This window comes from Sylvia atricapilla, chromosome 1 (assembly GCF_009819655.1).
Source record: "Sylvia atricapilla isolate bSylAtr1 chromosome 1, bSylAtr1.pri, whole genome shotgun sequence".
In the NCBI taxonomy this organism is placed as follows: domain Eukaryota; kingdom Metazoa; phylum Chordata; class Aves; order Passeriformes; family Sylviidae; genus Sylvia; species Sylvia atricapilla.
Window position 1 is genome coordinate 39,206,040 of NC_089140.1, and position 17,610 is coordinate 39,223,649.

Below are 17,610 nucleotides of genomic sequence, written 5' to 3' on the forward strand. Positions count from 1 at the left end.
GGGCAGCACCGCCCGCCGCTGGACGCATGCGCAGTAGGAGCGGTGAGGTCACCGCGCGCAGCCCCGCGCCCACAGCAGGCGCATTGGGGGGGCCTTAAAGGGCCGGAGCGGGTTTAATGCTGACCCCGCAGCCCTCTGAACAGCGGGACCTCCCGGTCACACCGGGCTCTCCGTGTCCCAAAGCACCTTCTTTCATCCCGTCTGCAAGGGACTAATCCACGCGCAGGGTCGAGGTATTTGATTTATTTATAGATCTGCGCAGAAAGGCGTGCACGACGCCAGCACGATGACTACCAAAATTTATCTCTATTTATACATCCTAGCAAGCAAAGACATTAATGTTCATTGGATACAAGTTACACAGTTGTCTTATTAATTAACATGCTATCTTCTGTTGGTTAAATGATTCCCTTACTTCTTATGCTGATTATTCCATGTGCTCTTTTTTTCTCCAGTCAATGGTTGCAAACTCCCCTTGCAGAATTACCTTTTATCCAGTTAGAGATGATCCCAGCACAGCTGATGAGTTGTCTTTGCTAGTTTCTTCCTCATCTTGGGACTTCTGCCAAATGTCCTTGTGTCCAATGAGTTCTGCATTCTTCGTGCCCACTGTCAGTGGTAAATTCTTCTTCCCAAGCTTTGTAAACCTACACCTCTTTGAGCTTTCTCATTGAAACGTGGAGTCCTAAAAAAGCAATTCTGTCAGCAAGCAATTTCTCTTTAACACCTGGACATAACTTGAAGCTTGATTAAATCTCCTTTCTGGTCGATTTAGCTTGTAAATATACAAAGATCAAACATCAAAGAACATAATTTCTTAAGAAAATGTTTATCTGTCCCATATTTTGCAACATCAGGAGCCCCTTGGTGGGCAGTCATTACATCATTAAGGATGTAAATCCCTTTTTGTACTGCTCTGGTTTGACAGCACTGAGGGTGCTACACCTTCAGGCTCACCTGGGTTGCCTGAGCAGAAATGTCACTGCAGCGACTCGCCCCCACCACGACATCCACCCTGCACCACCCAAAGTCCTTCCCAGAGAAGTGGAAAACCCCTGGTCTTCTTCTAGATGTCTGGTTTGTGCTGCTAATGAAAGAATTGTGGTGAAGAGCCTTGGACACAGAGGCCTACGGAGATTTGCTTTATTAGGAATGCAGATTTAAAGAGTTCCAAGCAAGAGAGGTTCTTAAAATTCAAGCTGCCTTTTGATTTTGTAGGTGATAATATGCTACAGCTCTGCTGAGTGTTTCTGACAGGTCACTGCTCAGCTTCTATGACTTTTTAAGATAGTGGTACATATCCCTCACAAAAGCTGAGATTTAACACAGGGCAGTTCACTTTTCTGAGATTACGCTTACTATTCCCACTATCACAATTGAAAAGTTACTATTTCAGCCCTAAGGATCATGGGATTGGTACCAAAGTAATAAAATTTTAATTTAAGATGATGCCATGTTTCTTGGCTGCTACTTCAGCTTTTAATTTCCTTTCCATGTGTTTCATGTAGGCATGTGACTCTCAGTGTTGGCTGCCTTAGGAATTACAAAGATTAACTATATTGCCATACATGTATTCGTATAGATACATAATGCATCTCAGTACGGCCTTTGTAAACAATGCTTTGGAAGTGCTCATAGGCAAGCAGTGTGAAATATCTAGAAAACCAAGTGCTTACTTCCAGCAAATCGCTAACACATTAAATGCCCAAGGAATTTTATTTCTAAATTAAAAACAGACTCTTCATTTTAAAAAAGTGCACACACGTTTATTTTTTCTTAATTAAATATTGCATTGATCTCCTACTCGGTTGTTTGGTGGTTTTGTTTTTTCTGCAGTGCCTTATTAATCTGTTGGAGTTTGTATTTTTAAGTAGCCGTGTTTGCAGCTAATAAACATTATTGTGTTGTGTGGGGTAAAATTATTTCAGTTTTCTTACTGCTGGTATATTAAAATGATATAAAGATATCACCTAACAAGTAAACTCACAGTGTAATTAATTCATGTCTCTGTTGAGAGACTTTGGCAAACATTTTATGCTCTGCCATGGCAGTCTGTCCAGGATAAGATATATTAGTACTATTTATTATTACTATTACTCCACCGAGTGTTTGTTTGAAGGCTTTTAGGTTTGGGGGTGTTTTTTACTCCTCCTTTGCGTGACTGAAAACGCGTGGCTTGGTAAGGAAATTATTCCACCGCCTTTTCCCGGTCCCTGGGCTATCCGCACGGTCCCGCTGCCCGCCCGCCCACACCGGCACCCGCGGGGCGGGGCCAGACGGGAGGAAGCGCCGTGGGCCGCGCGTAGCCTCGCACCTCCTTCTTTCCCCCCGCGCCGGCGGAGTGGTGCGGCCTCGCGCCGTCGGATCGGGAGAGGGAGACAGAGCGAACCATCGCGGGGCGGGGGGGAGCGCGGCCGGAGGTACCGCTGAGGGCTGGGGCGGAGGGAGGCGGGGGTTTTAGCACGGGCCGGCGGGGGAGCGCGGTGGGCCGGGCCGGCAATGGCGGCGCTGGGCGGTCCCGTGGAGCCGGGCTTTGACTCCTGCTTTGTACATTAAAAGTAGCTATTAGCCTTGAAACATCTGGGGGTGTTCGGTAGCGCTTGTTCCCTGGGCAAATTATCCTGCGCCTGTTTTTTCCACGCACCAGGTATCGGGCGTTGTTGGGTCGGACAGGACGGCTCGGCGCCGGGTGACGGCATTTCAGTACAGGCTGCGTGGGGCTGCGGGCCGAGCTGCCTTACAGACCTCTGCAGTCGTATTATCTGTATATCTTGAGATATATGTATATACACTGATAAAATATTTTCTGTTTCACATTATTGTACGCATGTATAATAATGCGTATAAAATACATTACCTTACACATTCTATATGGTATACAACATACATACATAGTGTGTCTATGAAACATATATGGTATACATTATACTCTATAAATATCCATATAATATGATTGCAGAGGTGTTTAATATTCTGTATTATATATAGAATATCTAACGTTCTTTATATATATGTAACTTGCATTATATAATACATAGTATATTATATATGATACATAATTTTTATACACATTTTTATATGCACACACACTGCCTCTTACAGAGTCCAGGCTAAGTGGCTTAAAAACCTGAAATGGCAAATTTGGGTCAAGATTTAAGACAGGCTCCTTTAAAAATATTTTTTCATTATTAAATTTAATAGTTGCATACAATATGTATAAAATATAATATGTGGTTGTTTATTATTTTTATTCCCTATCCCCAAGTGTTCTTGGCCAGGCTGGATTCTAGTCTCTGCTGGTCTAATGAAAGGTGTCCTTGCTCATGGCAGGGATTGTTGGAACGAGATGATCTTTAAGGTCGCTTCCAACCCAGGCTTTTCTATGGTTCCTTGATGTTTTTTAGTAACACATGCTGGGTATTTTATCAGGAGTGGCCAGCAGCCCCTTACGGTCTTCATACACCTCTCTCCATTTTACCAAAGGGCTGAGGATATCAAGTTGCTCTTTGGACAAGGCAAAAAGCAGGCAACCTGTTGAAGCCTATGTTGTAGGTGTTGGCAGACCTGTACTGCAGCCTCTGCCCTGCTCCAGCATGTCAGATGTGTGCAATCAGACTGGCTCTCAATCTGGCAGTGGCCAAGGCAATGAAAAGGGACTGTGGCACAGCACAGCACTATCACTGCTTGGCATAGTCCTCCGCTCCTTCCTCAAGTGCATGTTCTCAGCAGAGGCCTTCTGCCATCACTTGCCGTGTCTCTTGTTACATGGGGTCTGGTGGAGTTACCTTCAATGGGGATGGTGCTGTGCTCCACATCTTGCTCAAGCTACTTGAGATATTGTCCCCTGACACTGTTTAATAACCCAAGGCTGATAAAGGGTAGGTGTAGGTGGAAAGAAAAGGAGTTTTGTCCTAGATGTGTAATTACATTGGTAGCAGAACCAGGACAAGTTTATTGACTCCTGTTTGGAGTTTCTAGACAGTTCTGCCTGACATGAAGGTTGAGATAACGATATCCTCTACTTGGTAATGGTGGGACATACATTTTACTGGTAAACACACACTTTTTTCCTTAGAGGAATGAAGCTGTTAATGCTCATTGTTTCTGCCTCCAGCCAGCTGGTGGTTAAAGCTCCAGGCAAAACCAGAGTGCTTCACGGTCCACAATGGTGCAAAGTCATATTTATCAGCAGCTTAAGCTAGAAGAGCCCACTAAAGGTATTCCCAAAGTGAACATGTTTCTTTGCCATTATCTGCCATAACTCATACTATTCCTTGTTACAGACACAGAATCTATATCCCTTTCTTCACGGTTGAAAATAGGCTGTCTTGTAAGAAGCAGGTTATTAATTTATTGTTCTTGGAAAGCTTTCCACATTGGCTGCTTTATTGTTGTGTTTGTCTTTCCCTACCCCCTCCACCCCGCTCCATTTGCAGGAATGTGCTTGATTATTGCCACCATGTTCTCACAGTGCTCACAGGATCTGTTAAAGATTGCAAATCTTCATCTCCGGAGTCTGAATTTAAGTCTACATTTACAAAACCACAGAAGGTCTTTCAGCAAGTCACTGCCTGCATGTCGAAGGAAAGTAGTTGTTACAGGTATTGGCTTAGTGTCCCCTCTTGGTGTTGGGACTCAGTTTGTGTGGAAGAACCTTCTGGAAGGAGGCAGTGGGATTACATCGCTAGATGGGGAAGAATATGCAGGCATCCCATGCAGAGTGGCTGCGTGTGTGCCAAGGGGAAACAAGGAGGGTGAATTCAGTGAAGAAAGCTTTGTGTCAAAGTCAGAGATCAAATCCATGAGTTCTGCCACCGTGATGGCCATCGGTGCAGCAGAGCTGGCAATGAAGGACTCTGGCTGGTCTCCCCGCTCTGAACAGGACCGCTTAACTGCCGGTGTGGCAATTGGGATGGGAATGGTTCCACTGGAAGAAATTTCTGATGCAGCTGCCTTGTTTAAAACAAAGGGTTACAATAAGGTCAGCCCATTTTTTGTCCCAAAGATTTTAGTCAATATGGCAGCAGGCCATATCAGCATTAAACACCAACTGAAAGGGCCGAACCACGCTGTGTCGACCGCTTGTACCACAGGCGCCCATGCAGTTGGAGACTCCTTTAGATTCATTGCTGCTGGTGATGCTGATGTCATGTTGGCTGGAGGAACTGAGGCTTGCATTAGTCCTTTGTCTTTGGCTGGATTCGCAAGAGCCCGGGCCCTCAGCACAAGTTTTAACTCAAGCCCTAAAACAGCCTGTCGACCCTTTGATTCGCAGAGGGAGGGGTTTGTCATGGGAGAGGGTGCTGCTGTGCTGGTCTTGGAAGAGTATGGACATGCTGTACAAAGAGGTGCTAGGATCTATGCAGAAGTATTGGGTTATGGACTGTCCGGTGATGCTTGCCACATAACAGCACCTAATCCCGAGGGAGATGGTGCATTCAGGTAAGAACACTATGTTGATTATAATGGCTACTTCCTATGTTAATTTTAGTGGGTACATTTGTTTCAGTCATCCTATATTTTTTCATAGGGAAGGGATGTTCAATCTTGAATTAATATTCCAAAAGCTTGAAATTCTGAAAAATGAAAGAGCTTCTGGTAACATTATGCCCCGATTCTCTTTTTTTAGTAGGAGGGTGAAGGCCAGTTCTTGGTAGAATCAACCTTTTTCCATACAGCTATGAAAGCTTTCTCTGTGTGAAAGCATTTTTCCTTGGCTGCTTACAGCTATTCACATAAATAAGTCTCAACGGAAACCTCTTTTTAAGATGTTTGTGGTGAGATAGATTTTCAGGTTCTCCTTCACTCTTTTTCCATCAAGAAGGTAGACTACCCCCTGCAAAAATATGTTTTTTGTTGCAAGAAATCTCAGGTGATGAAAGCTGTAGAGCACTTAGAAGATCTAATTTGTTAGAATATTCAGTTCTTCTTTTGGATGCAGCTAAGCATGCTGGTGAAGGGAGACAGCAGAAATACACTTTAGTACTGTTTAGGAGAGGAAGTAAAGCTTCATCAGTGTTTATCTCATCAAAACGTGTTCACAAGTAGATGATACTAATCTAATCATTATCATTGATCTAATTAAATTGTCAGCTAAATTACATGTGTAAGTTGGAGAGCTTCATGTAGGCTGGGTACTATTGCTGACATTGGAATCTTTAGTAAAGATTTAGTTAGCCTAATTCTGAATGTATGTGAATATTTAGTGCCAAAATTCTATATATCACTGCACAAATAGATCGAACTTCTGCATGGTATTGTAAAGCTGTGTTTGTATCTTTATAAGGTTAACAGATTTTTCTAGAAATGTAAATATAACATGTTTCCATCTATGCTCTTTGATTTATATTTAATTGTTCTGCAGACTTAGGTGTGAGATGAGTAATCAGTGTCTTATCTCATATTTTCAGACTTGTTTACCCTTGAGATGATATGGCAATATATTGTAATAGAATTTTTGTGTATTTTATGATTGCAGCAGCATATAAATTAAATTCACAGTAGGAAGAGTTGGAAGTTAATCTGGGTATCTCCAAAATGTTGAGCATTTCCACCATTCAGATAAGAGAATACATTTTAAAACTGTCTTCAAGCCAGTTTTGTTACTGCAGTGGTATATGGATTAAATCTGGAGTGTTTGTACTTATCTCACTTTTCTGTATGAATTTTATTTGAATTTTTACATCAAAAAATTCAGAGGAATATATTTTTTGTCATCTTCTAATAACTACTTCTGTTGGAAGCTAATACGTATGTTGGAATAAACCAGCAGAAAAGGAGAGGCAAAGGCAGACTCAGAATTGTGGATGTAAAGAGTGGCTGGCATACACAAGTAATCTGGTATCTCCTTAAGTGAATAAGTTCACTGCAGATAATGTATTTAACTAAATTAATTTATCTCATAGTTATCAGTAATCTCTTTTGCCTGAATATGGGCTCACTATCTAATGACAGTGTCAGTGGCCTCCACCCTAAGGTAAGCTGGATGCTTCTAAGGTAGGAGGCTGTAGCAGAGACATTTAAATTTGTCCAGAAGCCTGTGCTATCTGTTTTTGAGCTTCATTTTATTTCCTTATTTTTCATAAATTTCCAAAAGGGCAGTGGTCTTTTGCTCAGAGGTGCTTCATTGTTGTGTCATGGAGAGATGTCTGATTCATCTCCTTCTTTGAGGGAAATCTGTGAGAAATTGTGGTATGGAACTGTGTTGATCCTCCCGTGGTTTTAATAAACATGTTTCAAAGAGACAGTCACAGTGCAGAAGTCATCAGGAGTCAAACGAAACATACCATGCCAGGGGTAGAAAAGTGTGACTTTCAGTAAATTTCATTATAAAATGAAATATAGAGATTTGTGCTAGCTCCTTGACATTTTCTAGTCTCTGGAAAGCATACAAAAGAAGCTTATGTGGAGGATGACTTCAGATTTTTTTCTTTCATTTCCCAGAATTTTTGCTGTGGAGAGCATATCTAAGTTTTTGTAATAATACTGGTAGTTATTTCTCTATCAAATGTTTTCAAATTCTATGGCGAAAAGGGTGTTTGATACATTAATGTAGTCTGTAAAGACTGATTTTCTTATCTTCTTTTCTGCTTTGTGTTTTCCTAGCTGGAATTTTAAACAGCAAGTCTGATTTTATAGTGGGCCTCACTTCTATTGTCTTCCCCTGGTACCTAAGGTAGATGCTAATGTGCTTAGTGAGATGAGTTAACCTCTTGTCATTTAACATCTCTGCTAAAGCAGATTTCCACACTTGCTAAACATTTTAAAACAATCTATAAGTTTTCTTTTGGTTTGTACATTGACAAAAGTACATTGGGCAAATGAGCATTCTGTTGTCTTTTTTTTTTTTCCTTAGGTGCATGTCTGCAGCAATAAAAGATTCTGGGATCAATAACCTGAAGATGTAACATATGTCATATGCACATGCAACTTCTACACCCCTAGGAGATGCTGCTGAGAATAAAGCAATCAAGAGACTTTTTAAAGATCACTCACGTAATATTGCAGTTTCCTCAACAAAAGGAGCAACAGGACATCTCTTGGGGGCTGCAGGAGCTATTGAAGCAGCTTTTACTGCACTGTCCTGCTACCATGGGATTTTGCCACCTACTCTAAACTTACAGAAAACAGAGGCAGAGTTTGATCTCAATTATGTTCCATTGACAGCTCAGGAGTGGAAAACTGACAAACGGCGTGTAGCACTCACAAATTCATTTGGCTTTGGTGGCACTAATGCAACTTTGTGCTTTGCAAGTGTTTAACTTACGTTGTGAATGGGCTGAAAAAATGGCACCAACTATTATTTTCTGTACTGCTATCCCTGGTGTGTTCTGTAATCTTTTCTCAGCTTTGAGAGTTGCTCATTTGATACATCAGAACTTTATTCACCCTAACAATTACACCAGTAAGTCTTCTAGAAAGAGGGAACTTCTTTTACTCATTTTAATAAAAATAAATAAAAGATCTATTCTTGTGTGACGAAGAGGATTTTGTTCTTGGCTACAGCAGGAGACATGGTTTAAACTATATTAGAAAAAAATTTTCTATGCACATGACAGAGAAATTGTTTGGAATCATTTATACAAAGGAGAGGCTGGCTAAAAAGATAGGACTTCACACCTGAAGAACTAAACTGCATGGTAATACAAGTTTATGACTTAGCTCCCCTTTGTTACCCACTCCATATAGGATTCTGCCTTTTTCCTCATGATGAGTTGTCTCAAATGTCATAGATACATGTACATTCTTCCACACAGGTGATATTCAGGGGACAACGATATAGACAGACATTCATAGGACTTCTGGCACTGGTTCATTTCTTTTCATCTTTATTAATTTCCATTTGTTGTGTTTCCTTGTTAGCCGTGGGCTAACATTGAAGGATGCATACAGCATGGCCTGTACATCTCCATGTGGCCCAGAGATAGAATTAGTAGGTCATGACCTGTTTTTGTTCGGAAATTTTGTATAAGCATAGTAAGTTAGATATTCAAGTATGGCACTGAAGATTTCAAAAATAGTTATCCAGAAAGGAATAAGTATCTTGGGAAGTATCTGGTTTTTCTGCCAAAATGGAAAAGTAGAACTAGCAAAATTTGTGAAACAGGGCCTCTTTTAGGAAAAAAAAAAGTTTTCAAGAACTAAATCTGAGAGAACAGGAACACTAAACTATATCTAAAGCAAACATATTGATGAGGGTGTAGTTTTGCAAAGAAAAAGTAAAGGACTTTGTGTATTCTTTCTGGCACTAGCCAAGCATCTTAGCCAAATAGTGGCTTGATTTACAGTGCAGATGTGAGTGAAGTTTGATATTCCCATTGGTGGGTTCATTAAGAGACTTTTCTCCAGTGTTCTTTATGAAATTGTCTTAGCCTTTGACCTGTGTAAGCGGAGGCAAAGTAACTCACTAAATTTAAAATAAACTACATAGAAAGTAGCTGCATTTGTAAGTGAATTTCATTCTGGAATGAGCTTACTAATGGCTATCATGAGGCTGAGCTGTACCCTAAAATCTCATTATTTACATAAATGATCTGAATGTTGATATTGAACAGCTTAATTTTTGCATTTGCTGTCTTTACTGAGTAGAAAGTTAAATAGGCTGTTGTGAAATATTAATGATTAAGAGAGAATGATTAAGACTATTTCAGAAGCTGAGTTCATACAGAACAATGCAGCCCAGAACAGATTAATGAATGATAAGTGTGAAAGTAAAATGATATATTAGCAAAGGAAAAATGTGAAGGCATACAAGCAAGACAGAGTATAGGAGTTTGCTGTCAGGGAAAATACCAACAAATCTCTTAGCTTAGGTTAATTAACAGTGGCAGTACAATGAACGAGAATCTGGATTGCATGCAATGTAAAAGGCAGAATATAAAATTCAACAATACCCTCTGCAAATTATATGCAAAAGAAATTGATTTAAAGAATTCAGACTCCAGGAGAGAGAGAGCAGGAGGCGAGTGAATGTGGAGGAATCATCCAGCAAGCTTCTTCTGGAGATGATGTTTTTTCAGGTAGTTGTGATTCTGGGCAGAATAAGGGAAGACTAGACAGTGCTACATTATTGTGGACTGGAAGTACAGTCTGACTAAACTCACCCAGTCTTGTTTCTGAGCTGCAAGCCTGCAATTAATACTGTGACAGAGATGCCTCCTTTCCCTGTGATGGCAGAGATTGTGGCCCCAGGAGTGTTGGTGGCAGGCTGCAGTGTGCCAACCGTGAAAAGATAGATGATACTGTCACAGAGAAAAATAAAACAGAAACTGAAATTATTGAAAGATTTTTTTCTCTCTTCAGCCCGCTGCAATTAAATCATCTCATGCAGGTAACCTTTAAACCATGAAAGCTTTGTGACAATAAAATAGTCATTTTAGGTGATTTGATTATGGATCATTTAAGACACCTAGATGCAGTAGTAGTGTACCCCGTAGGAAATCTCTATTTTAAAAAAAAAAAATTATAGAGCCCAAGTTAAAATAGCCCCTGTCTATTTGAAATGTATTCATGCAGTTGTCATTTTTATCTACTTTTTTTGAATCATCCCTTTTTATCACATACCCCACTGAACTGATCAGGGACTACCAATTACTGCTTCATTATGGTAGCTGCAAACATAAAAGGAAAAATAGATCTGCGTTGCCTAAACTATTTAGTGAGTAAATGACCAACGCATTAAAACAATGCTCTCCCTTAACATGCTCTTTGATCTTCAATAATTGAGAAAGGTAAGCATCCAGAGTCTGGATTTAAAAAAGCTCATATTTAGACTACAAGCCTGGAGTTACTGACCATCTCATAAACAAAACTTGGAGATGCTGGTAGAGTGTTCATTTTGAAGCCTGCTTCCCTAGTGGTCAACATACTTATGGAGCCAAATACTCCAGGCAGGATCAGAGGGTGGCTGAGGCTGGAGACTGCCTAGTCCAGCCCCACTGCTCCAGCAGGGCCAGCTAGACCAGGTTGCTCAAGGCATGTCTTGCTGGGTTTGAGTATCTCCCAAGGATGGAGACTCCACAGCTTCTCTAGACAGCCTGTGCCAGTGCTTGGTCACTCTCATTGTAAGAAGTTCTCACATTTCAATGGAATTTTCCTGTATTTAAATTTGTGGCCATTGCCTCTTATCCTTTCAGTGGAAGCTACTGAGAGAGTCTGGCTCCCTCTTCTTCCTTCCCCCGTCAGGTATTTAATCATGTTGATAAGACCTCACTGGAACTTTGTCTCATCCAGGCTGAACAGTTCCAGTTGCCTCATCCTCTCCTCCCATGTCAGATGTCCCAGGTCATTTATCATCTTTATGGCCTTTCACTGGACTTATTTCAATATGAGCATGTTTCTCATGTACTAAAGAGCCCAGGACTGAACCCAGCCCTGCAGAGATGTCTCTGATGGGTAGGGGGGAAGGAATCATCTCCTTAGAGCTGCTGCTGCTGCTGCCCTTCCTGATGCCCACAATGATTTGGTCTTATTTACTGTAAAGGCAGCTGGTCCATGAAGACCACTGGATTTTTTTGTCGACCTAATTTCAGTCTGGTTAAAATGTTGTTTAATTTGAGTCAAGGATTTTAACTTAAGCTAATATTTTTAGAAATAAATGCATTTGAAACAAAAATTGGAATTATGGTAACTTACCTGATTTACTTAAAGGAACCTAATAAGAATATATGTTATAAAAATGTAAACAGCATGTGCTTGCTGAAATCTTACAAAGATCAAGCCACTGCTCAGGGTTAATTACTGTCTGTCTCCAGAAACAGTTTGTTTTCGTTATGAATCTAATTTTATTTCAGATTTTTGTTAGCTTGTTTTGCAAGTGTAGAGGAGCAAATATTCTTCATGTTAGTTTACTGCAGATCACTTTAGTTCAGTGTGAAGAAGTTTTTTACTTAGGTAGACAGCATATTTTCGGCTACTGAATGAATTTATGATAGAACATCTTTCCAGTTCCTAAATTATTCAAATTAAATCAAGTTAAAGCTTGAAAGAAGCCCTGAGCAAAAGCTTTTATTTTCAGTAAAGAGGGGATTCATAGTTTACAAATATGGTAATAAAAATCAACAATACATAATACTATAGTTATTTCAAGGCATCTATGGTTTTCTTTGAACAAAAAGCTAACTAACCCAAAAACTACTTTAGATGCAAGTCAGCAGGATTTCCTGCTTACCAGCTGATGATATAAGCTGGTATAAGTTTGCAAAAGAATTAATTTTGCTATCTGTTGTTTAACATATACTTTTTTACTTAGTAAAGCTTTAGTGATTGTGTCAGAGAAAATCCTAAATTTTTTTTTGTATTTTCAGCTATATGCTGGTCTTCTATTAGAATATTATCAGATGAGGCATTTTACTAGTTTTTTGAGGACTATATGGAGAATTTCTACCCTGGACAATATCTGAGAAAAGGTTTCTAAGTACTTTTTTTCACCCCAAACCATAGGATTTAGACTGGCAAATGCTCCTCTTTTTCCAAAGCTGACAGTAGATGTTGTGGTATCAGAGAATGAAAAGAATATACAATGAATTGATAACTTTTTCTCTCCCCCCCCCCCCCCCTTTTTTTTCAATCTTCACTCTTTACATCCTTTCCTAATTTATGTTAATAATACATAACCCATTAGCCAGAAAAGCCAGAGCTTTCTGAAAAAGAAAAGCAAAAAAACCAACTTTGGCTATAGTGTTTTCAGTTTTGAATCATGGGAGTAAGTATAATTTTAAAGCAATAAACATCCCAAACGTTGGAATGTATAAACCTTGCTTTATAGAAGTGCATATTTTGAAGAGAAGCACGGTGTTTCAAATTCAGCTGATACAGTGAAGTATACTGCAGAATGGAAATTATTAGTGCTTTTAAGGGAATGTAAAAATCCTGATCTCTCTGATTTCCTCTGATTGTCTTTGGCCAATGGCTTGTCAATATACACCACTTTAGCTTCTTCTGTGGGCAGTAAAAATGGATGAGTGTGCTTGCATGGTACCTGAAATACCTAGATGACATACCTTTTCTGTCAGAGGCTCTCTCTGTGCAACTTAATTTATAAATATTCTTACTGTCCTTCATTTCAATATGTAAATCACATTTCACCTGGAACAAAATGACATTGATCTTTAAGTAGCACTGTGAATTTGGGCAAGTCTTCCAGGGCTTTTGCTTGTTATCTGGACACAGTCAAACTTCTCCATCTTTTACGATGTGGGGAGAGTAACTACCCTCAAAATTTGGATTCTGTAGCAATGTTGGCTCATACTCACTAGCTAGCTTTCAGAAAAAAGGAAATTGAAGGTAGAATTACCATTAACCACAACTAAGACCTTAGTGAAAATATTTCTTCCTTCTGGATATTCTCCAGCAGTATCATAAAGGCTTTTAAGTTTAATCAGATAGATTTATCAAGATGATTCTGTATCTATCACAGTTTTAGGAATATACCTTTTAATCCTCCTTTATCTATATATTTTAAGATGGGCTCCTGTTTGGTTTTCTAAAGCTAGCAACAGTAATGAAAAAAACTAGGATGAAGGCAAGTTTTATAACATAAGCAAATGTGCAATAGTTTCTGCTTGGGCAGTAGACACCACTCCAAATTTTGTGATAATTATGATTAATTTTAACTTGGTAGAAAGCAAATTTCCTACCTGCAGTTATTGAACTGTAAAGAAATATGCCAATATCAATTGCTATAGCCAGTACATCTTTGTAGAGGGCACAATAATTTTAGTATGATAGCTAATACACAGGTATATCAAACTGGTAGTGTATAGGCTATTGTAGCCCAAGGTCTCCAACAAAATATAATAGGAATGAAGTGAAATAAAATAGCAATAAGAAGATTGAAAAATGCTCATGAAGACCAGAAGAAATGCAAGCAAGGAACTATAATTGAAAAGAGATGAATATTTTTGAATATGTTCTGAATACAATTCTCCTAGAGTGCTGTAAAGCAGATTAGGTGCTAAATAGCTGGACATCCATGTGATAGTTAATCTAATTTTGTAGTTTTCCTCTTTTTGTCTTTGTCAGGATTTTGGTGTTAAATGTTACTGCTTTAAGCAGCAGTTAGTTTTTTCGTGCCTAATGGACTCTTTCCTGGAGTTCAGAATACCAACAATCTCTGGGCTGAAACAAGACATAAAACGTATTCTAGGAATTCATTTAAGAGTCAATTATCATGATTTGAGTTTGATGGAAGAGGGGAAGGAAGGAAGGAAAGAAGGAAGGAAGGAAAGAAGGAAAGCAGGAAAACAGGAAAGAAGGAAAGAATGAGAGAAGGAAAGAGGAAGATGGATTGCTAACATTGAGCTTGATGTGGAATATTTGTATACAATAAGTTCTGAAGAGTGTCAGAAAGCAATAATTCTATCTGTAATTTAATTTTTTTTAATAGGAGTATTAAAATTTCTTATTTTTTCCTGAGAACCTTTTTTCCAAGAGTAGTGTCTGGCCTAGGAAGGCTAACATGTAGCTTGGTATCATATATCTGTATTTAATGTAGATTTTTTTTTTAGTCACCTAGGAATACTCAGAGAATTTCTTAAATCTGTGGTGGCAATACTCTTGGGTCTTAGAAAAATTAGATATCACTTAAATTAGATATCACAGCAGGTTCAACCACCTCCATAACTGTTTCTGTTGAGATCAGCCAAATTCTCCACGCCTGGTGAACATCCTAAAGACCTTGGATGTGTGCAGGGGGCCAGAGCAGTAAAACTGAGGTTGCACTTTGCTGGTCCTGATCTAACAAAACCCAATCTGCAACAAGCCCAGAGTGGATAAAGAGAAATGCCACTGGCACAAAAAGAGGTCTCTGGAACCAGGCTCGTCCCAACACTGCCCTTTGTCCATCCATTCCTTACACGCTAAAAATTACTTAGATACTGACAGCAATCAACTTTGTCTATTGAAACATCAATGGACAGAATGACTCCTCTCTTGTTTGGAGAGTAAAGGCCAGAGCTGTGCATAAGTGGGTAAAACTGAGTCTGGTCTACATACTGTAAGTCATCATTTGGTTTAAAAATGAATAGTCTTAAGCATACCTTAAATTTAAGTGCTAGATAGGGGATGTTACCAATTTTCACTTTTTGTATCAGAACATAAGGCATCTGCCTCCGTTTCCCTTTTTGGAAAAGAAAGAGCAAAACAACCTTTGTCATGGATGCAAGTCAGTTTTTGTCAGTGCATTTTTTCACATTAATGTAGGCAAATTACTCATTGCACAAGCCCTTCTTAGCAGACTATGTGGGGGTGGAATTTATAGAAATAGCTCTAGCTGAATTTCTTCAATAACACAGAGAGAAGGATTCAGATGAATTTAGAATAAAAGGAAAAAAAAAAAAAAATAAGCGCCAGAATTTCTAAGAAAAGCAGATTCCTGAGACTGCTAAAAATTTTTATAGGAAGTCTAACAGGGCAACGGAGACAAGGAGTAATAATTTCTCTATTCACATCTGTTTCAGAGACATTCTCTTTGTAATTCAGCAGTATAAGATGGTAAGAGAGTAGAGGACACTTTTGTTCTGTTTTAGGTAGCTGAAATGTGTGTGGAAGAGTGTTCAGAATAACAATTCATGAAGCCCTTGAAATAATAGAACATGCTCCCCTAGAGGCAACTGCAATATTCAACAAACTAGGTGAAGCTACCGCTGGATACATTTGGGATTCTTGCCAATGTCATGCTTATAATAGGAGTGAATAACTTGGCCTTTATTCAATTAATTAGTCTTTGTTTCTCCTCTGACTGGCAATGATTGGTTGTGATGGTTGTGTTTTGAATGTGAGTGCCTTTCTGCCAGGAAATGGACTGACACAAAAGCTCTGACACTCCCAAGGGTCACCTTGCCTGAAATAATCATGCTTGCTTAAAACCTTAGCTGTATTTACTATTTAGAGCCACGAGTTTTACAGGGCTCATAGAAAGAACTTGTGCTTGGTCACGAGGTCACTGGGACATCCTAATTTCTGTACTGAATGATTCATTCCTGGTCTGGAACAACACTGTCCTCTTTAGAAACAGATTAAAAGGTAGTGTTGTGGTTCACACAGTGAGCCAGGGTTTACTGGCTGATAGCCAGGTTCATTTGCCAGCGCACTGCTCTGTCCTGGAATGTTACAGATTCCTGCACCGGGCCAACTTGGTCTGGACGTCATAATGGATGCTATAGGATCGCTTTAGGAAGAGCCGTGCTGTAGGATTTCTGGTAAAATTTTTAATATGTCTTCCACTCAGCTACAGTAGGTCTCCAAAAGAAACCTTAAAAATGCCCTGGTTAAAGAGTGTGTGAAAGAGTGTGTGCTTGATCCTCTGGCCATACTCAGTGTACCAAGCTCCAGAAGCATTTCCACCATTAGTAAATGCTCATGAGGAAATGGGCTTAGCAGGCTGTTTTTGTCTGTGACACATAAAGGCCAAAAGATTGTGTCAGAACAGTCTGAATATTAAACATTTTTAAACTATCATCAACTGTCAATCTTATGGGAGGAAATTGAATAGACCTTTTCTGCTTTGCAAAGCAACTGCTTCTGCCCTGAGCACTACTGTTCGTCCACCTGTAATGAGTGACACTGGGGGACCAGCGCAGAGCCATCAGAAACCACAGAAGAGCATCTTCTGAAAGGGTAAAACTGGTGAGCCTCCATCTACTGAGAGCAGCCACCCCTGCTCCCCAAACGTGCATCAGACTCGGCTGGGCTTGGCTGGTTAGCCTTAGGGTGAAGGTTAGGGTTCGGCCGAGGGCCCGTCCGTGCGAGGACAGTTTTGCAGGAAGATCTCTTTTCCCGCCGCATGAAGCTCGCGGGCGGAGCGCGTGACCACGCGGTGGCAGCAAAATCCCAGTTATCCCGGAGCTGGGGCCGGAGTCACGGAATCGTGGAGCGGCTTGGGTGCGAAGGGACCCGCTAGAGGTCACCTTGCCCGATGCCCTGCCGTGGCAGGGACACCTCCCACCGGACCAGAACTGCTCAGAGTCACCGCCTTCCTTTTCAAATCGCCGCCGACCGCTGCTTACAAAAGGGAAAGAGAGCACGGCAAAGAAGAAAGACTAACCACATTTCACCAGCCTTTGTTTTTCCTCATAAGTTAGTCTGAGTTCCTCTGTGCGAATTAAACTCGAGTGTGCGCTGACTTGCTGAAGGGCACAGGGCTTTGAAGGGGTCAGCCGCTCTTGAAAGCCCTTGATTTTACCCATTAGGCACCATAAGCACAGACAGAGCGTGAAGAGGGGAAATGATTCCATGTTTCCTAAGCAGCATTCCGTACACTTGCTGAAAGGAAGGAAATATGAGAGTAAAGAAAAAGAAATTGTTTAAATAGTAGTGTTTGGATGTCAGGAGGGCAGGAGACATTGCTGCTGCTGTTGGCTCCAGTCCTGAAGGAACCATACAGTTTGAAAATAGAAGTATGTTGGGGATAACTCGATATTTGCTGTGACTCACTCTTCTTGTTTTGGACCTTCTTCATGAGTGTTTTAGGACTACTTGTTTCCCATTATAAACTGCAAATTAATTGTGATGGCTTAAGAATCCCTCTACTTCACTAGATATTGAATGTGACTCAGACATTGTTCTTGCTCTAGTTTCTTTCCTCCTCTGGCTTCATCTCTTGACACCTCT

The 17,610-nt window shown here is 40.2% G+C and overlaps 1 protein-coding gene across 1 annotated transcript; it reads left to right on the top strand.

The window, feature by feature from the left end:
• The first annotated feature begins 11 nt into the window (after positions 1–11).
• OXSM (3-oxoacyl-ACP synthase, mitochondrial) lies at positions 12–8,467 on the top strand. The gene is given in 3 exon segments (XM_066319984.1): positions 12–233; positions 4,437–5,442; positions 7,856–8,467. Coding segments are annotated over 2 exon segments (1,410 nt in total). The 5' UTR covers positions 12–233; positions 4,437–4,438; the 3' UTR covers positions 8,262–8,467.
• Positions 8,468–17,610: the final 9,143 nt, after the last annotated feature.